Source organism: Vigna unguiculata, chromosome 8 (genome assembly GCF_037176805.1).
Source record: "Vigna unguiculata cultivar grain cowpea cultivar isolate G323 ecotype 2 chromosome 8, ASM3717680v1, whole genome shotgun sequence".
In the NCBI taxonomy this organism is placed as follows: Eukaryota; Viridiplantae; Streptophyta; class Magnoliopsida; order Fabales; family Fabaceae; genus Vigna; species Vigna unguiculata.
Genome location: NC_140799.1, coordinates 6,980,170 through 7,003,370, shown reverse-complemented (window position 1 = coordinate 7,003,370; position 23,201 = coordinate 6,980,170). Strand labels below are relative to the sequence as shown.

The 23,201-nt window shown below is 28.6% G+C and overlaps 1 protein-coding gene across 1 annotated transcript; it reads right to left on the bottom strand.

The window, feature by feature from the left end:
- Positions 1–830: 830 nt before the first annotated feature.
- LOC114195430 (adenine nucleotide transporter BT1, chloroplastic/mitochondrial-like) lies at positions 831–3,932 on the bottom strand. Its single transcript, XM_028085904.2, has 3 exons — positions 3,106–3,932; positions 1,659–1,820; positions 831–1,489 (listed from the first exon to the last, which is right to left on the bottom strand). The coding sequence occupies exons 1-3, from the start codon at positions 3,673–3,675 to the stop codon at positions 1,016–1,018; spliced, it is 1,206 nt and encodes a 401-aa protein (XP_027941705.2). The 5' UTR covers positions 3,676–3,932; the 3' UTR covers positions 831–1,015.
- Between the last annotated feature and the right edge of the window lie 19,269 nt (positions 3,933–23,201).

The window sequence follows — 23,201 nt, the reverse complement described above, 5'->3', positions numbered from 1 at the left end:
TATCAAAATAATAAATATAGAACCAAATTTAGGTAATGACTTGACAAATAAAAAAAATAAAAAAAAAATAAAAATTAAAAAATTAAGAAGATAAAAAAATCATGAAAAGACATGTGACTCATATTTAATATAAAAAAAATCAAACCCATATTTAATACTATTAGTACAATGTTAATAAAAATAACCTAATTGATATTTATTTTCAAAATTAGAATCCAATTAAGACCTCGTATACATATATCCATCCAATTAACAGATACTATTTCAGAGATTTAAACTACTTTGTCTGTGGTTAAGACAAGACTAGCTCTTTGAAAATAACTTATTAAATATAATAGACCTAATAATAATATTATCATCATATCTCTAAAATTAAATAATAACTTTATATTAAATACCTCATATATTTATCTCTTAAATTTTATATATATATATATATATATATATATATATAACTCAATTTTCATATTCATTTATTATCTAATAAATTATGGCTATCTCCAATAAAAAAATATATATTTTATAACTATGTTAAGGGACATCAAGTATATTCGAAATAGTTTCCAACTTCTCCCTTGAACGTGTAAATCTTCGTAAGCATCTCCATCAACATATAACCCTAAGGAAGGATTAATAACTTTCATCCACTCATTACAAGCTATCACCAAATTCCAGTTATCTTGCAACTTCAATTTGATAAACAATGATGAGTATAAGATAAAACAATTTTTTGAAATTGCAAGGAAAAATACAACTAAAAATAATGTACTCTTTCCACCTAAAATATGCAGTTAAGCAGAGACATTAGATAATGCCAACAATAAGCAAGAGACAAAGAAAAAAAAATCATTATTCCATTACCAATTTTCTAATCAAAAGTTGCTATGGGGTAAGCAAAATAATTCCAGTAACAACAAAAAAAAAAAAAATCCAGAACAAGTTAAGCAAATATGCAAAATTTGAAGAACGAAGTTCTGCCTCTTAGCTCCAACACTACTCTTCTACAACCTTCATGCTACTCCTCTTCATCGTCCTCTACCAGTATCCTCTTGCATGCTTCATAGCACATGAAAGAAATCCCTGCAGCTGGCACCAACTTCATGCAGCTAGGTCCCAACCCTTTGTACAATCCTTGAATCCCTTCTTGCTCAAGAATGCTTGCAAGGGCATGAATCACATTTTTGTATATTTGCCTTCCACTCAGGGCACCCACTTGCATGTGCTTGCGTGCCACTTCAAGAGGAAAGGTGGCACTGCTTGAAATAGCACCAGCTGCAGATCCTATCAAAAGGGTTTCAACATTGCCAATCTTCTCCTTTTTGAAAATTTTTCTGTATGCTTTCCTCAAAGTGTCATATGCAAAGTAATTTGTTGCAGAATATGGTATTACTCCTATAAGGCTGGGAGTGAGGCCTCTGTAAAGTTCTCCAGCACCCTCTTCTCTCACTATTTTCAGGAATGCATCTAGTAGACCATCATACACACCCCTCTGCAAAATTACTAGTTCAGATTACATTCTGCTTTTATTTTGTAAACATAGTCTATGAACTGACAGTGTAAACATTCTTTTCTCTTTTTTTTGCGTTGTTAAATTAGTCAGAAACATGATGATTTCTAAATGGTGAAAACAAGAGTTTGTTTGCTTTATATGTACACACCTGGATGGTTAGACGAGTCTTTAGCAACTCCAGAGGATATGTGCATATTGTTGAAGAAACTCCAGCACAAGCACCTGCTATCAATGATGGAGGAATAGGGAGTTTAGGTTGCTCCCCTGGCTTTGGTGAGAGCTTCTTGTTAACAGTATCATATGCAAATAGCTGCAGAAAAAAGTTAAATGTTTTCAGATGCATAAAAACATATCATTTAAGACTTCATTATATCAAAATTTTGAAATATGGATTCCCAACAAAACATTAAATCCATGTCTGTATTCTCTTTCACATAAACGGGGTCAAAGAGGAAAATGCAGGACAAAACAAGTGTAAACATTTTTTGCTTTGGAAGTGAAGTTTTGAGACAGATTTTATGCTTTTCTTCAGTGAGAAACAAGGGCTGTAATATATCATGTATGTTGTTGAATATGTATCACCAAAGAAACAAGGAAGCTCATTACGTTAGGTTGAATTAGATACAGTTTACTTGCCTTAAAATGAACACCAGAAACACACGACAAAATTGACATTTACCAAAAACCAGGACCATGAAAAGCAATATTGGCTGCGTGACTTCTAAAACTGTTTAAACATCTCAACTGATATAAAGGGAAAGGTAACCTGATGATAAGACATCAACAGCAGAAAACATCCTTTGAGAATGTAGGCAGAATGAAGTTCATTTAATTGCAATTTGTCTTGTCATATCAGAAAATGATTTTAGGACTTAACAGGAAAAAAGTTACACAAGTCAGTTAAAGAGCACACATATTCCATTAGAAACAAGTCGCATACTGAAGGATCATTTTAATATTTAACATGTGTTTAGTCTGTGAGCTACCACCGGTCTAGCACCAAAAAGAAAAAACATTATCATCATTAAGACAACTAAATTAAACAACAAAACTGCAGCAGGATTTAAGAAACACTCAGGAAGATGTAACAAAACAAATTTTGCCAGCAACAAAACCAGATATTCCGATTGTGGTAGAAACAATATACAATAATTTATCAGCCCAAACACTTCTACTTATATTGACTATGCAAATGGTCCTACTAAAGACAAATCCAACCAATAGTAGCAAACCTCTGGACATAAGAAACAGACAAACCAACCAATAATCCAATAGAGTAAAGCAAAAACCAAAAATTAACGTCCAAAGAACAAACATATTAAGGCAATCAAATCAAGCAAGAAAAAACTCATTCACCCTAAACCCAAAACAAATTGTAAAGTATAACATGCAAAAAGTTGCAGATACACATAGACAACCATTCACCACAATCCCATATAAACTGCAAACATAACCATAAAAAATAATGTACAAATGAGGTAAAGACACGAGCGCGCAGACACTTTTTGAGACAATCAAATCAAGCAAACCAAAAACCATTCAGCACAAACACAAAACAACCTGTAAAACACAATCATACAGTGTGATATAGTTACCTCAATGGCCTTGCTAGGTGCAACCCGAATGACATTAACAAAATTACCCCTAAACAAGCCCTTCCATCCATCAGTCTTCATGATATTGTTGAAGACCTCCCCAGTAGAATTCCCACTACTTCCTACCATCAAATGAGTCCTAATGGTCTCCAAGGGTGCCACAGTGGTCCGTGACACTGCCCCAGCAAAGGCACCACTAATCAACCTCCTAAGAGAAGGGTTCTTCACCTTGATCTTCAACCCTTTAAAGACACCCTTTTTCTTCCCCTTAACACCCGCCACCCCCTCTTCTTCCCCATGAACCCCAGTAATCTTCACCTTCCCCTCTGATTGAACATACCTAACGTACAACTCAGTGCAAGGGATCCTAATGTTCATGCCCCCATTGTGCTGGGAATCACCAGAAGAAGGGTTTGGCTCTTGAACGCCAAACCCCATTCCCATTTGACTAACACTCGCAAACATAGCCACAGGGTCGTTAACACGCCCACCCCATTGAGACCCAAAATTGGAAATTGAGAAAAGACCATTCCTTTCTTCATCAAAGAGCTTGATCCCTCTCCCACCCATCAATCAGAGCCTCTCAAAGATTCTTTCTTTCTGGGTTTGTTGTGAAGATAGGGGTTAATGAACAAGAATAAAAATAATAAGAAGATATATGGTTTCAGAGATAGTGATAAGAAGATTTGGTTGGTTAGGTTCAGAGAAGATTATTGAAGAAGATGGGCAGAGTATGGGATTGGAAGAAGAGGCGGCGAGAACGAGAGAAAAGGGTAGGTGAATGAATCAGTGTGTCTGCGTTTCCCTTCAGCACACTGAACAGGAGACGCTTTTGTTGGTGATAATGTGTGTATATATGTATGTATTATGCACATGTTAGAAAAAAGTTGCTACTGTTACAATTTTGACATAACTAATTATTCACATCAAAAAAATCATGGGAAATCATTAGCCATGACCAATTGCGCAAATATTCTAGTTTATTTTAGCGAAAAAAAAAATACTAGTTACATATTTTCAAATATGACACATTTTTATTGTTGATATGATTTCAGAAGTAATAATTATAAAAGTTGATAAATTTATCGTCAATTTCAAAAATAATATTTTAACCTTTTTAAAGAAGTTGCCTAAAGATATTGGTGTGCAAATTTAAGTGTAAAAAGAAATATTTATATTTTCTCTTTTTCGCGTTTCTTTATGATAAAAAACACTACAAATGACTCAAAACTTGAAAAAATATTTTTTAATTCTACGATTTTAAACAAATTTACCTAGACTTGTAAAAAAATCATAATAAGTTATTATTTTATTTAAAAAATCTAAAAAATATATACTAAAAATAATATTTACTCAGAATTATTTAATAATATATTTATCATTTAAATACAAATTGATGTATTGTAAGTTTATGAAAAATAGATATGTACACTAACAACGTAAAATATCACTAAAAAATCATTAAATAACAATTAATTTCAAAAAGAAAAACAATAATTAAATAATATATTGATTAATTTAGATATTATTTTGTAAATTAAAAATTATTGATATTTAAAATAATTTCTGACATTAATAAAATCATTATAATCGTTTTTTGAGATAGATTCTAAATTGATCTTCAATATTATACATTACTTATTAGTGTCTAAATTGGTATCAATTTAACAGATTTAATAATTAATTATTTAAAATTTATTATTATTTAATGCTTTCCATGTACTGTATATATATATATATATATATATATATATATAAATATTTAAGTTTAATAACTTTTATTTATTTTTACTGATAAATAGCTTTTTACTGATAATGAAAATAATATTTTACAGGATCATGTAATCACAATTTGAAATATGTAATGAAGTTATAGAGAAAATTAATGCAGCTTCTAAGACATTACTTGGTTCCCCTTCTAGTGTTATACAAAAATAGATAAAAATAAGTTATATGAAATACAAAGCTAAAATAATAAATTATGAGTTAATAAATATTTTATCTTTCCGAATTCATGCTTAATTTTTTTAATAAATTTTAATAAAACGTTTGTAAATCAACAATAAATGCACTGATTGCATAAATTAAAAGAACATTAAATTAAAATGAACGATATGATTATTAATATTTTAATATTTTGAAATATTTGTAATTTTATTATTTAAATTTTTATTAGAAGATTCAAATTTGTAATTCGTAGTTAAGTTTTTAAATCTTGATTACATTTTTTTAAAATTATTGATTAAATTATTTTTAAAGATATTAACATCGCGAAATTCATTAAGTCAACACTCTATTAAATAGACTTGGTCTGGTCAATGTCAACAAATTCATGCATGTTCTTTTTGTGTCGATAAAGTGCTTCAGTCAATAAAGTCAATAAAGTTGAGTAATGGAATAACACTGTTCAATAAGCTGCTTGAAAATGTTGAAAAAAAAAGGTCAATAAATTGTGACTGTATGTATATATCTTTTATAATTATATAATAAAATTGATTTTTTAAATTATTTTCATTTTAAATTTTAATATTTTTAAGTCATATAAATATTTATTTTATATTTTAAAGTTGAGTAATGGAATAACACTGTTCAATAAGCTGCTTGAAAATGTTGAAAAAAAAAAGGTCAATAAATTGTGACTGTGTGTATATATCTTTTATAATTATATAATAAAATTGATTTTTTAAATTATTTTCATTTTAAATTTTAATATTTTTAAGTCATATAAATATTTATTTTATATTTTATTCCATTTTATGTCAGATAATATTTTGTTATTTATCATATAAATATTATTATATTTATTAAATAAACTTAAGTTTCATATAGAAAAACAGAAAATGTTCATTAAGTCATGTTCTCTTATAAGAAAAAAGTAATTTATTTAAATGAAATTAGTAATTTAAAAAATATTTAATAAAAAATTATTTTTTATATAAATATTAATATAATATTAATACAAATAATAAATTTATTTTCAGTTTATAAGGATTATATTTTTCTATTTAAAAAAATGTGATTAAATTGAATAGATAAATATATTAAGTGACTGGATTTAATACAAGACATATTTGATACTCACAATGATATTTGAAGGTCGTAATTAGGGATGACAAATCGAACCAGTCCAACATATTTTGGCTCGCAAAGTGCGGACCGAATTGGCTCTGCTCCGTAGTTTAATTTCAAGTTCACTTTCTGGCCTGTCATGTCTTGCGGGTTGGCCCACGGGCCTACGGACTAGCCTGCATTTGTGATGAGCGAAATATTTTTTTTTTATGTTGAGCAAAATAAAAACTTTTTTTTTATTTTTTCATAATAAGTAATATTTATTTTCTATCGAAATAATTTCAATTACTTTACATATTCAAAAACAAGAAAAATAATAACGAAGATAATAGCTAAAGTACAATAGCAACATGTCACCTTATAAGACATGTACCTAAAAATGTATAAAAAGATATTTCATATTCAAGAATTAAAATCATTATCTTATATGCAATTATTATATATAAACATAAACACAATAACAATAATAATAATAATAATAATTATTATTATTATTATTATTATAATAATAATAAAAGGAACTTAAAAAAACAACGTGATGAACGATATGAGAACTAAAAAAAATTAGAACATATAATTTTGTAAGCGGGCCAGCAAACCACCCCGCCCAGCCCCATCTTTAGTCTGCGCGGGCTACAGGTATATGCGGGACGAGCCATTACAGACCAACGAATTCAACATCTCAACCCGTCCCGCATTTTTTTGTGTTGGCCTGTGGGCCAGTCAGCCTGACCCATCCCGAATTGTCATCTCTAGTCATAGTGACATATGACACGATCTTATCACATGGTATAACAAACGTCTGAATAACTACAAAAAATTTATAAAAATAAAATAAATTAGAAATAAAAAAAAACTACTGCCACCTGATTGTGGTTTAAATGTAGTTGGTTCAATAACAATGGAAAAACATAATTGAATAAATTTTTTAAATTTTGACTTAATTAAAATAAAATTGAACCTACTTGAAAATTTTCAACTAATGAAATCAAATTACTAACTAAATCAAGATATGTTAATTGATTTGTAAGGTAGAGTCTAAATTACAGTCTAACAGTTAATTTTCAAGATTTTCTAAATTAGTTTCTAACTTAAAATAAATAATAGTAAGTAACTATATTTTTATTGGTAATATAATCTATTTTAGATATTAATAATTTTTTTAGTTTATAAAAATATTTTAATTTAATCACTAATTATTTTTTATTATTTAAATTAATGTGACATTATAAAAATTATTTACAAAATATATAAATATATGTAAGGTTATAATGTTAAATAAATTACAATAAAAAATATATTTAAACATTTTAATTTGATAATTTGATATTAAAAGGAATTATTGAATGCGAAAGTATTAACATTGTCATAAATATTCAGTTAATACTTGACTTGCTTATAACGAGTGTGAACAATTGTAAGGTTAGTGTTCGAACATTACAAGGAAGAATATTAAATTTTTAGTTCTTATATCCATAAATTTATGGATAGATAGACTATTAAAAAATATGGAGAATCATATATATTATATAACAATATTTATTATTCTTACATATAATATCCTCGTTATTTTTAAGTTTTGCATTGTCATTATTTTTTTATTCTCTAAATTTTGGATTAGGTAATTTAAACATGTAACCTTCTATTTATATTATATTTTTTAATTAAAAGAACACCTTGATAAATTCATATTTAAATAATTTAAAATATACATTTTACATCCTAAATCATTCACTACAATAAAATCATTACTTAATAACTAATTTAGAAAACAAAAACAATCATCACTCAAATCACTAATTTAGACATTAATTTATAAACTAAAATATTATTATTATAAAAAATGTTTATATTATAAATAAAAAATTATAACTAATTTATGAATAAAAGCTCAAACAATAAGTTTATTTTGACTAAAACTTTAATAGATAATTCACAAACAATTATAATTTTGTATGCATAATAAAATTATTTTATATACTAATAATTTGTACTTTATAAATTTGTATCTAAATTAATTATTATAGTAATTAACTATTTTTATTTATAAAATTAATTATTATTTGATGATTTCTCTAAAAGAAAACAAGAGTATTAATTGATAATATAGTTAGAGTGTCAAATATCATTTTCTTCCACTATTTCATATTTTGTTAATATTGTAATTATAATTATAGTTTACTTCATAAAATGTTTGTATATAACTTTTTTACTTTTTTTTTTTAATTTTTGATTATATAATTTAAAATATAATTTTCACTTATCTATACCTACATATAATGAGAATTTCTTTTTTATTTTATCACATTTGTATTTTTAATTTTACTCTTTAAATAAATTTTTAAATTAAAATAATTATTTTATTAATTTTATCTTTAAGTAACTTTTTTTCTTTTGTTTTTATTTGACCATTTTTTTAACTTAACCATTTTTTAATTATAAAATTACAACAAAATAAATTAAAATTATTTACAATAAAATTATAAAATTATTTATATTTAATTTAATAATTATAATAATATAATATATAAGAGCATGTATTCTTACTAGCATGATTCTAAATAAAATTCAAAAATATATTAAATTTAATACAACATTTAAAATTATATATTTATAAATTCATTAATCCAAAATTTTAAATTTTAAAATTTCAAATTTCATAACTTATAAAAGTTATATTATTATATAACATGAAAACATTAAAATTATATTTTAAAATATATAATCTAAAATTATATTTTAAATTACATCATTTAAAATTATATTTAAAATTTTAAAATCATTTATATAATATTATATTAAAAACACAGTTATATATGGTTATTAATAATGAGAGTTCTGTTTATAATTGTAACAATTTTTAATGTGCACATTTGATTATCAATTATATCTTTATCAATATAATTTATGTTATTATTTTATGTTTGTTTTTCAAATTCAATTAATTATTTATAATAAAAAAATACCTATATGAAAATTATTTATTTTATAATTATTTCTTTATGAATATAACTTTATAAAATTAAATAAAAAATTATTTTAATAATAACATTAAACAAAATTTATTATTCCAATAAAAAGATAGACACGTGTAATTTATACGAACTATGGTGAGAAAAGTTCTGACACGTGTGGTCCGTTTTGTCTATATGATATAGAGGGATTATTCCTTTTCTTGTATTAAAAATAATTCATTTTTTAAATTAAAATAATTAATTTATTAATTTTATCTTTTTTAAAGTTTAATTGTTTTTTTTAACTTAAACAACTTTTAAAATTAAAATAGTTACTTATAATAAAAAATATTTTCTATTATAATAATTATTTATATTTATATAATTTTATATATATATATAGGGATGGCAATTAGGGCCTGGCCCGCGGGCCCAGCCCGCAGGCCCGCATAAAAAACGCGGGGCGGGCCAGGATAGTGAGCCCGCAGGCCCGCGCGGGCTCGGCCCGTGGCCCGCGCGGGCTCGGCCCGCGGCCCGCACGGGCTCGGCCCGCAAGCCCGCATAAAATTAAAAAAAAGAAAAAAAACTTGCACTTGTGTATATTAATTACTTCTTTTATGGACTCTTGCATTAACATTTCAAATTCTTGTATAATTGGAAAAGACAAGTATTATGTAATTCTTAATGTACTAAAATTTAAAGAATACATTGTGTATGTCATAGTATGAATATGATGAAAATGTTGAATTATCAATTTATCATCTAATTCCCCAAAGTCTTTACTTAATTTTGTGAACTTCTTAAAGTTTCCCAATTTTTAAACATTGAAAGTTTCATCATAAAAAAAATAAATAAATAAAAAAATTTAAAAAAAAAAAAAGCGGGCCGGCCCGCGGGCCCACGGGCCAACCTTTATGCGGGGCGGGCCAGAGTATGCGGCCCGCATAAAATGTGCGGGACGGGGCGGGCCGGCCCGCGGTGTGCGGGCCTTATGCGGGGCGGGCCGGCCCGCATTGCCACCCCTATATATATATATATATATATATATATATATATATATATATATATATATATATATATATATATATATATATATATATATATATATATATATAAACACATAATACTATATGAGAGTGAATGCATTTGGTAAAAAGGACACATTTCTATAGTCGATTTGTGTTGTTACTAAAATTAAGCACATGCCTAAGTTAGTTGTTAAATTTAAGCACGTGCAATGTTTGTTGGCTCTACCAATAAAAATTTTAGTGCAAGATTTCAAAACTGGATACCGTTGAGATGCTGCTTTAAAACACAATAATTCAGATTCGGATGAATTGAGGTTGAATTTGTATTAATAAAATAAAATAAAAATAATAATATGTTGTGTTTGGATTTGAAGATGAATTTGGAAGAGTGAATTTGAAAGGAAAAAAAATGTGAAATTACGATTATTTGGATTTAAGAAAAATGATATGATTCCAGTATATTTGAGATGAAAGTTTGTAAAAAAATTTATTTGATGTCATGAGTACGAGGGATTAAAGAAAATATTTTATGGAATAAAATTAGATGATTGCTATTTTACCTTTGATGGTGAATGTGAATATCGGAAATTATGTTAAGATGAAAATGAAGTTGTTATTTAAAAAAGTTAAAGTTTAAAAAAATGAAATTAAAAATAAAAAAGATTTGTAGGATTAAATTTCAATTGCATTATTATTATTATTATTATTATTATTATTATTATTATTAGGTTTAAATCCTTGGATGGTCACGTTTTTGTTCTAAAATTTCAATTGGCTCCTCATATTTTAAATCATTTCAATTGGGTCCTTCTTTTTCGAGAATATGTATCAAATAGACCTAAATCGTTAACGATGTCGAACTCGTTAACGATAGTGTACATTAGACATGGTCATGTGGATTTATTTTCTAATGTGGAATATTACTTGTGGTATAGATAAAATTAGGTTAAAATACATGGTGAAAATTGGACCGCGTTAGGTTAAAACTAAAGAATAGGTGAAAAAAATAGGATTTTGGTGATCGAAGGAGCAGGGAAGGAGATTTGAACCAGTCGAAGGAGCATTTAAGGAGATTTGGATCAATCGAAGTAGCAGGGAAGGAGATTTCACTGAAATTGCGTGTTCGTCGTTGATTGAAGGAGCAGTCCAAGGAGTTATCAGCATTGAAGGTGAGTTTCATTTCATGGGTGGGTTTTGGTGGGTTACTTTACTTCATTACATATTTGATGTCATCCTTAGGTTATGCGTTTCATTTCGTTGGTGGGTTATTTTACTTCATTCGATATTTTGTTGTCGTGGTAGGGTTGTGCATTTTCGTTTTGGGATGGGAATGTTTTGTTGTTGGGTATGAATGAGTTAGTGGGTTTTGTTTTGTCCTTTAGAATGAGGTAAAGTTGTGGTCTTGTGTTTCGTTTAGAAATTTGTAGAAGTTGTGGTTCCCATTTAGGTGTTTTGGTGGTAGGGATCATAATTTGTTTATTATTTTGTGGGCATAATCTACAACTATAGAAATATATATGGTAAAATGTCTAACGAGCGTTTTGAAGTGGTGGTCCTCCATAGTGGAAACTTTGTAAGTGTTCAAGTGAAAGAGCTATGGTACTCTTTAGGAGATGGGTCAGTGTTGGAAGATAGGTTGAAACTTTTAACTGATGAAAAGGTGTTATACATATGGTTAACATAGCCAGGCTAAACAATGTAGTGGATCTATATGTGATACATAAAATGCCTAAACCTTAGATAATAGACATGATTGATGGGGTTCAGTTGGAAGTTGATGGTCAACTTGGGTTAGAAGATATACAAGAGGGTGGTGAGTTTTAGTGTGGTGGTGAAGGTGAGAAGTAGTTAGAGGAGGTTTAGTTGGAGGGTGATGGGTTAAAAGATATAGAAAAGGGTTATGAGTTTCAGTGTGGTGGTGACGGTGAAAAGCGGTTAGAGAAAAGGGGTCAGGTGGCTGGTATTGGTGAGGGTGAACATTAGGTGGAGGAGGGTGGTCAGTTGGATGGTGATGGTGAAAAAAGGTGGAAGATGGTGGTCAACAAGAGGATGTAGATGATTTTGAGTTAAAATATGTAGATGATGACGAGGATAGCGAATGTGAGTCTTTTAGTGATAAAGGCCTAATTGATATCAACATTCAATGTGACACAAATAGTGATATGGATAATCAATGGGATGGTAATGTTCAATATGAGATGGAAAGTGTTGTAGAAGACCTTATTGAGATTTCTAGGGCAAAGTCAAACAACAAAAGTGTAGTGGAGGAGCAAGGACTTTAAGGGCAAGTGTAGGAGGAAGACATCAGACTTTCGGATAATGAGTGACATTTAGATGAGTTCGTTAGTGCCACAGATAGGGAGGATGATAATGTTGATAAAGAGAGTTATGGTAGGTTTATTATGTTTTCAAAGCCAAAAACTATGGATGACTACAAATAGGAAGTAAAAACTTATTTCACTAAGAAGAAAGAATTTACATATGCCATTCAGACTTATTAACTAAAAAATGGGAAGAACTTAAAATTTGTAAGGAATGATAAGAAGATAGTTTCAATAAAGTGTTAGAAAATGATTACTCAAATAATACTAATAATAATAAAAATATAAAATAATATAATAATAATTATTAAAGCAATAATAACACTGAGACATATATATAAATCAAAGAATATTAATCAGAGACTTGATCATTATTATAACAATAATAAATAATAGATAAAAGGTAAGGAGTAGAAATAGCATGTGTTGAGGAACGCATAGCGCTATCCTTAGAGAGAAAACGCCCCTACTACACAAGACTAAACAAATACACAGTACACAATCATATGTGTTTCTTATCATATGCGTTTCTCTCCCAAGATACAACAACCCGTCAGATCGATCAAGTGCAGCGAAGGATCTCCGAACCTTATGAACACCACTGTCTTAAAGATAATATAGAGAAGAAAAGAAGAACACTTTTAAGAAAAAAACTCTAGTGTTTGTTGTCTCTGTTGTTGTTGTTGTTTCTTTCCCCACACACCTATGTGGTATTTATAGGTAGCAAAAGGAGACAAAGGAGTAAAGTGTAATAAGAATATAGCCGTTAGCCATAAAGCACATTAACCCATAAATTAAAGGTTTATAAACACATGAGTAACAATAAGTTTTTTATTTTAATTATTTATTTTTTAAATTATATTAAAATATTTCTAACAATCCCCCACATAATTTAAAAAATAAAACAAAAAATATATTATCTTTTAAAACAAAATATTGTAGTTCGGTGTAAGGAACCTTCCGGGTCTGACCCTTACGCCTAGTGGTTATAAACTTCCACCTGAGAAAATGCAGAGACTTGATTGTCTTGAGCTACATCCCCTGTGACCAGGTTTTAGTAAATACACATACAATATCGGTGTTCATTATAGGTTCTAATCAGTGGGTGCACGTTACGACCTTGTGCATGTATCTTGTTTCATGAGTGTCACTTAGAGACTTGTCCATGTCTCACAATGGCGGCCCCACCATCACACTCACTAGGTAAACCCTCGAAGGGTGGTTTATGACTCACACCCCTACAATAATTGTCATTGGGTTTATTAAGAGGTATTTTATAAAATAATGCACATACCTCAACCATTGGGTTTATTAAGAGGTATTTTATAAAATAAGCATAATAATGCACATACCTCAACCTTATTATTGTCACAATTTATAGTACACCTCGCCATAGGAATGAGACATAAAATTTAATCAAATTATTTGGTGTACTTTAGTCAACAACAACTTCGTTGTTACCCATTGAACTCCATTCCATGGGATCGCCATTCATGTGGAGATGGGTGTTCATTGTTGCAACTAATTTATGGGCTATAGTCTCATTCCTCTCGACGACTTAAATTCTTGTTGTTGATGCATCAACCCTTTGATAAGCAGATCTGCAATATTTCTTTTTGACCTGACAAAGTCAAGAGAGATAACCATGAGTAATTAAGTTTCTAATATATTTGTCTCTTATTCATATGTCAATTTTTCATTGACATTTTTATTAGAAACTTCAAATATAACAATTTGATTGTCAGGATGCTTTGAACAAATGGAATAAATTATGTTTGCATAGTAGATCATGACAGAAGAACAACTTTCTAACATATTTCCATGATAGTACACCTTCATCCAAGGTTAAAACATAACCATAATCAATAGTTGATATTGTGCTACTAGAATCAATATCCAATTTACATTAAAAATATCATTCAATAATCTCAAGAAATTGGACATATTGTCATAACTAGAAAAAACAAAAAATAATATTACACTAAATGGCAAAACAATGAGGTATATATTCATTCACTTTATAATATATAACCAAGATTTTTTTATTAACAGGTATATTAACCATTGCAAGATACCCCCACACTTTGAAATATTTTAAATGTGGTTCTTTTTTCTTTCATAACTCATAAAAAGTTTTATCTCAATCTTTTGTGTTCAAAATATGGTAAGCAAGATATAAAATTTCACTAATATAATGTTACACAAGCTAGAACTTGTAGAATAACATTTACCATATCAAAGCATTTTTTTCTTTCTTTCTTTCACTGCACCATTATATTAACATCATACACTATATAAAGATGTTACTTAATGAATAATACCATGAGTTTCACACAAAAACACTCATTTATAAAGATATGTATCATCACTTCTCTATTTAATTAATTTTGTACCTCAAAATTTTATAATTTGAATGGTCTCTAACCAAAATTTCTCAATATATAACATGATATATAATATCTTTATCAATGGTAAGAATAGACAATATTAAAGCATAAATTAATATAACAACAAAAACATTAGCTATAGATATCACACAAAAAAAAATTCAATGAGAAAGAATTTCATTTATCAATAATTTCATTTATTGTTACCAATAGGAGTAGAACAATTATACACATAAACTTTTAGGCCTAGTTGAAACTGATTTAATTACAACCATAAGAAACACATTAGTTCATAAAATGTGCTTTCAGTCTTCAGCTCTATATTATTTTTAATTTTAGAAATGAATACATATGAGTAATCAAAAAAGAAATAATAATAATTTTTCTCTCTAAGAATGTTAGAAAATGATTACTCAAATAATACTAATAATAATAAAAATATAAAATGATATAATAATAATTATTAAAGCAATAATAACACTGAGACATATATATAAATTAAAGAATATTAATCAGAGACATGATAATTATTATAACAATAATAAATAATAGATAAAAGGTAAGGAGTAGAAATAGCCTGGGTTGAGGCACACATAGCGCTATCCTTAGAGAGAAAACGCCCCTACTGCATAGGGCTAAACAAATACACAGTACACAATCATATGTGTTTCTTATCATATGCGTTTATCTCCCAAGATACAACAACCCGTCAGATCGATCGAGTGCAGCGAAGGATCTCCGAACCTTATGAACACCACTGTCTTAAAGATAATATAGAGAAGAAAAGAAGAACACTTTTAAGAAAAAACTCTAGTGTTTGTTGTCTCTGTTTTTGTTGTTGTTTCTTTCCCCATGCACCTATGTGGTATTTATAGGTAGCAAAAGGAAACAAAGAAGTAAAGTGTAATAAGAATATAGCCGTTAGCCATAAAACACATTAACCCATAAATTAAAGGTTTATAAACACATGAGTAATAGTAAGTTTTTTATTTTAATTATTTATTTTTTAAATTATATTAAAATATTTCTAACATAAAGTGTGTGTGTGTGTGTGTGTGCAAAGGAAAAATGCAAATGGTATACTTATTGTGCTTACATGTCCATTGTGAAGTCATGATAGCTAAGAAAAATAATTGATGTTCATACTTGTAATAGAGATTTTAACTTGAAATTAATGAATGTCAAGTGGTTAAGTAAGAACATGGAGAAAAGTGTTAGAGAAAACCCATAAATGAAAATTACTAACATTCTTGAGAAAATTATTTGAAGTGAGGCACACATCTCAAATTAGGATCAGTTTGTTGTCAACATTGACAAAATGGATTGTACATGTAGAAAATGGAGCATAAGTGGAATTCCTTATTGTTAAGCTCTTACCACAATTAGATTTCTAAATTTAAATGTAGAAGACTTCATTTCCCATTGGTTTAGGAATTCAACATATGAGAAACCTACAATTCCATCATCTACTGATAAATGGTCAACAAGTGTGGGAAATTACTCTATATCCAAATGTGTTGCCCCTATAAAAAAGAGTAATGCCAAGAAAGCCTAAGAAAAAGAAAAGACCAAAGGCCTAGGAGATATAGAAGGATGATATTGAATTAAGAAAGGGAAGGTTCAGAAAAATATATGTTGTCTACAGGGAAGTTGGACACAACAAAACTTCTTTCCCGCAAAAAAGTCAAGTAGAAAAAACTGAATCAACACTATGTCCACCACAATAAATAAAATCTACATTACCTCCACCACAACAAACTAAATCAACACAATTAAATACACAACCAGTTCCATCATTAGAAGGAACACAATGTACTCAACAATCATCTCATGTTCATGTCATTCCACCTCAACACCCCTCAATAGGCAAACCAAACATCATGCATAAACTCAAGGCTAGGAGGGGTTTTTTTTTCGAAGTCATGACCCTAGAGTTGTAGAAATATTATTTTATGCGTATGTTATAACGTTTATTTTGTGGAGACTTAGTTTGATGTATTTAAGCATGTATTTCCTTTGTGCATTAAGAGGGAATGTATTTTGATATGTTAATTTGTGCCTCTGTTAAAATATTCAAGCACCTTTATTTTGATGTAATTAAGTACAATTGTTGGATTGCCCTTTTGTTTTGACAAACAATGAAATTTCACTTGGTGGACCTATACTATGTATTGCTTCTTCATATACACCAATTTATTTTTAATTTTAACAAATTCCAAACACAATGTTTTACCAACCACTGAAATTGTCTCATTAATTGAGAAACATTACATCAAGTACTTTAACTACAAGACATCATGAGATTTTCAACAACATTGATATTACAATCATATTAATTACGCACACAACAAACATCATCCTTATTCACAACTTAAACCATTTTTCCAAAAACAAACAATCTTCTCTAATTTCTTAACTTTCATCTTTCACCATCCCTTTCTTCCTTCTTCACCACAATCCATCCATTTCTTTATTCTTCAAACCAAGTTTTTCTTCAATTATTTGTTCACTGCACCATTGGAAATAATTGTAGTCAACCAACTCTTCAGACCCACTTTGTTCAACAAAATAACAAAATCTCACTTTAAAAATTTTCCTTGCATAATAAAATAAAACAGTTCATTTTGCTTCCATATATCTTACCTTAAACTTAAAGCAACCCTAAAATTGTTTCCCCCTATTCTTAGGGATTCTAGCAATTCTCAAAATTGCATTCTCACCACAATAACAAATAGATTTTACACCCAACCTCCTCACTCCACCACCATTTGAAGGAGAATTATTTTTGGAACCATAATTCCCAATTAAGGTATTTTCCCTTAAATTTTTTGTCTCCTTTCTATCTAGTATGCACAAATTTAACCAAGGTAGATCCAATACTTTCTGTTGTACACGTTATGAATGCGATTATAACCTTCAATATTGTTTGAACCCATCCTCATTTTGATGGAAAATTTTCGCATTCATTGGGTACTAATAAGAGTATGATAATATCCATTTTTTAATTGGATATGTGAACGGATAGATACACACACACACACACACACACACACACACACACACACACACTCACACACACACACACACACACACACACACACACACACACACACACACACACACACACACACACACACACACACACACACACACACACACACACACACACACACACACACACACACACACACACACACACACACACACACACACACACACACACATATATATATATATATATATATATATATATTATCCTAATCTTTGGTTTTATAATGTTTCTTTTTATTTTCCTACACATGTTTTCATCTTTGTTTTAATTGTTTGACTTGTTTTCTATTCATGGAGTTCACTCACATGTCCAAGGCACTTTTCTTATTATCATAAAGTTATGTTCAAATAGTGTATTATCAATTACAATCAATCAAATAGTTTTTATGTCTCATAGTTGAATATTTTTACTATTTTTTAATATTTTTTATTTTTTTTCACATAATTTTTTTTTATCTCTCAACAGTTCCACTAGTTTAATATTTGAAAATTTTTATATCTTCAAGGTACTTTTCTTTTTATCATGCTGAATTATACATTTTTTTCTTTTGTACAATGTCGTTGAATGGTGTATCAAATTAATTACTTTTACTTTTATTTAATATTTTTATTTGTTGTTTACGCAGAATATTGTTGTGATCATTTTTATATAGTTATTTTTATGTTCTAACTCATTATAATAAGTGTAATTTTATCATCAAAATTGTATAAAGAGATTTTATTTACTATAATGTAATAATTTCATGTAATTGTTATGAATGTTGTCTAGCACAGTTCAACATGGATTGAAACTCAAAAGATGAAATATTTATGCTAAATTTTTTAATTATTATTAGTTGGGTTAAATATGTTTTTAGCTCTTAAACTTCGACGCAAGATTGAAATTCATCTTGCTCCCAAACTTTGATACATTTTTGTTCCCAAACTTTAATAATGAATGGATATAGTCATTTTAATTTAAAAGGTATATAATTATAATTTTTCTAAATATTTTATATTAAAAAAATAAGAATACATCGTTTTAATATTGGATATTGAAAATATCATGTTTCCTTTGTAAAAATAGAGGTTAATGAATTTTGGAAAAATCAATCTGGAAACATAAATATGCTTTCCAACACAGTCATTTTGAAAGTCTATCTTATTTCATTTTGAAAAGTATTCTCTTAATTACTTTCTTCACATTTTCCTCTCCCCACTCTGGATTTCTCATTTCGATTAAGGAAAAGAGAAAGGAGACAAACATAAAAGCATTATTTTTCCCAAAGTACTAAGCTACAATCGAAGATAATAGAAAACAAAGATGAGACACTCACCACCACATCCAAGAGATATTTATACAACATTATAAGGTTGTTTTTGTCAATTCATATATTTAAGAGAATGTAGGAAAAAGTTTGAGAGGGTGCAGGAAGAAATTTCCTAGCCTCACTAAGGCTTTCTTGTACTCTTTCAGAATACTCAATTGACCATTCCTACACTCCCATAAACTTTGAAATACCAATTATACTCTTTTAAGTAAGTTGTTTTTCATTATTTAATTTAAATTCTGGACTAGGTAATCCGTAAATCTTCTTGATTACACAATTTAGAACAAAAAATTTATATTTTTATTTTCAAATTTGTATAATCTAAAATATAAATTTTACATTCTGAATTATACAATTTAGAATGCAAATTTTATATTCTGAATCATATAATCAGAAATGCAAATTTTATATTTCAAATTTTACAATTCACAATACAAATTTAAATTTTGGATTGTCTATAATGCAAATTTTATCCTATATAATCCATAACGCAAATGTCTCTTCCTTCAATGGCCTCCACAACTGCGCTTTTAATGTCGCTTCCCTAAAAACACCCTCCAAAAATACCACCAGAACTTAGTCCTTCGCCCTAATGACCCCTAACCCAACAAAGGAAGTTGATTGGAAACACTATTAGTGAAGGGGAGAAGTTGTCGATTTGACTTGAGAACCGTGATGTCTTTGACCATCGTGTTTGTCTTCTCTCGCATTGACAATGCTATATTGTTGGCTTTTCACTTCAATTTCAAAAGGAGCACACATCCCTCCTCACTACTTAACTTTCCAATTCTTTCTTCAATTTTGGATTTCATTCTCACTCAAAAGTCTCTTTTAGTTTTTCACTTACTTTTCCTTTCCATCTTCCCACATATCCCAAACTTTAAGTGTTAAATTAAACACCCATGTGAACAAAGCATCGTTATTTGAGTACCCAATTGTGTTTTATGAAAAAAAAATCATCATTTTCAACTTAAGGGTTTATAAGCATTCATGAATTCACTAAAGAACGTAGAAATGTCTCCCGTGAAATGGAGAGAAGTGGATTATAAAGAGAGAGAGAGAGAGATAGAGAAAGAGAGAGAGAGAGAGAGAGAGTTTAATAATTTGAACCAGTGGATGAAAATGTGGTAAAACCATCATCACTTTGACTAGGAGATTGGGGTTATAAGGGTCACAACAAATGAATGAAGTGGGGAACAAGAAGAAGAAACAAAATTGAATAGATTTGAATATGATTATATATGGTTTTGGTCACTCAACTATAACGTAAAATTGGAACTAGTCAATGCTTAAAACTTTGATTATGTTTGGTCACCTAGCTTTAAAAAGCAATGAATATAGTCCCTCCCATTCAACGACATTAATTATTTTCTGACGTGTCAAATAATGTTCCACTAGGATGTATGAACTGTTTATACGTCCCTTGACACATATCGTTCACATGTCAATGAATAATGTTTTGAAAGAGAATATTTTTTTAAACATGGGTTGATTTAACTATGTTTTAACATTAGAGAATGGTTTCGTTTGGGTTCATATGAATCAAAATTGAAGTCAAAGGCCATTGTGAATGTAAGAAAAGAAATTGTTGAAGAATATTGGTGGCATAGATGAATAACATAGTTAAAAGAAGGGTAAGTAATGTCGTATTTTGTGTTTGTATAAATTAATTGGGAATTTTTTAGGATTAGGGTTTTACATCATTGTTGGTTTTGGTGTGTTAATAAATTGAGGATTTCAAGTAAGTATTATGTGATGAAATCCCAGTGTTGTTGTACCTTTGGAACTATGTAAAGAAGTTATGGACAAAATGTATGACATCGTCATCTTCATCTTCACAGTTGAGACCAAAACTTTGTGGTTGTGGGGAAAGATTGTTGTTGTTGAAAGAAAACACCATGAAGAATGGTGGAAGATTTTTTTGAAGATGTATAAACTAGGTAGTAAGTCAAAAGTATTTTGTAGTGTTAAAATTTATAGTATTTGATTTAGCTAAGGTGTTTTTTTTTTTTCATTGTAGACTACTCACACACATTGTAACTACTTCCAATGGATTGTTCAAGTAGAATCTCAGATGGAAGGAAAGACAAACATAGAAGAAGAATAAGAAAGTGTTTTTGGTAGTGAAAAAAATTGTGCTAGAATTGCTAAAGAGAATGCTAAGTTGAAGACAAAGTTAATGGCATAGAGAAAAATGGGGCAAATTAAGATGTGTTTCTCCGTTGTATCTTGGGCTTTTACAGTTATATTTTGTGTGATATTTTAGCTAAATTGAAACTGTAAGGGTTAATTTTTAATGGATAGTAAGGGATATTACGTAAGGGGTAGTTATGTTTTGTGATGAGAGACCTCTAGCTAAGGGACCAACTACTAAAGCCATGGCTAGGAGGAAACAAGAAGAATGTGCATTCGTTAAGCATGCAAGGCCCAAAATGAAGTTCACATGGGCCAAGGAGGATGTGAAGACCTAGTCTAGGACTCTTTATTTGTAAATATCATATTAGGTTTTAATTTTGTGCTTTGTATTTTTGGCCCAATAGAATAGGGTTTTCTTTAGACCATGTATTGGACCAATGTTCACCCTAGTAAACCCCAACATAACCCTAAATGCAACAAAAACAATGAAACACTCACCTAATTTGTATCATCGTTGCTCTTAACCACGTGATTCCACCTTTCTGAGCAGCCTTTGATTTTCACAAAATCCCTCAACAACAACTACAATGTTCAACACCAAACGATTTCAATTTCAATAAAATAATCGCGCTTTGAACAATTTTTGAATTTAGTAACCATTCACAAGCTTTGGAATTCAATATAACGTTTAAAAATCAGTGTTGCACGTTTTAAAAAAAATATCATTTCAACAAATTAATTATTGACAATGGACAACACGTGTGAAGGTAATGTAAACAATGCATACTTCCTTCCCAGTGGAATGTCGTTAGCCATGTCAGAAAAAATTTAACGTCGTTGAGTGGGATGGACTATATCCATTACTTTCTAAAGTTAAGAGACAAAACAAAATCAAAGTTTTGAACATGAGTCAATTTCAATTTTACGTTATAATCGAAAGACCAAAAACATATTTAATCCATTTGAATAAATAATACATATCAAATTGTGAGTGTAATCTGAAACGTATTTTCGAATCTAAAAATATATTTCAGATTACATAATGTAGAAATAATATAGAATGTATATGTTATTTAAATCTATTATGAATTGTATAATTCAAAATAAATTTTCAAATTTAAAACTACATTTTAGATTATATAATTTTATAATTTGAAAATATCTCGAAGTACATAAGTTGAAATGTATTTAAAATTGTTTTCACTAAAAGTAAAATGGTTATTTCATCACATGTGCTGGCTGTAGGAAAAAAACATAAGGAGTGTTGGAAGCAATGGTCTACTCAACTTCAAGAACTTCAAATGCATCTTATCGGCAAAAAATGGTGAGGGTCTTTTTCTTCCGTCTTTTTCTTCCTACACCTCCAAGGATTTCTTCTATACCTCCAAAAATTTCAAAAATCACAACAATACTATTTGACCATTTAAGCAAAAACCACGATGAACACACTCCAAAAATTATTTTCAGATGTCGAAGATAAAAGATATTTTCAAAAGTCGACATCTGATTAAAAGTTATATATATATATATATATATATATATATATATATATATATATTTCTTTTTTCTTTTAAGTCAAAGTTTTATTATTTTAATTTAAATTGTTTTTCTATTTTATTTTTATTTTTATTTATTTTATAGGTATTTTTATAATTATTTTATTTATATAATTAATGTGTATAGTATTTTATATTTCATTTGTATTTTTTTTAGTTTTATTTAGAGTTTAAATATTTAATTTTAATCACATTTTTTAATTTTTTTTTCATTATATATTTTTTATATTTATAAATGCAAATATATTTTAATATAATTTATTAAAAATTTAATACAAAAATAA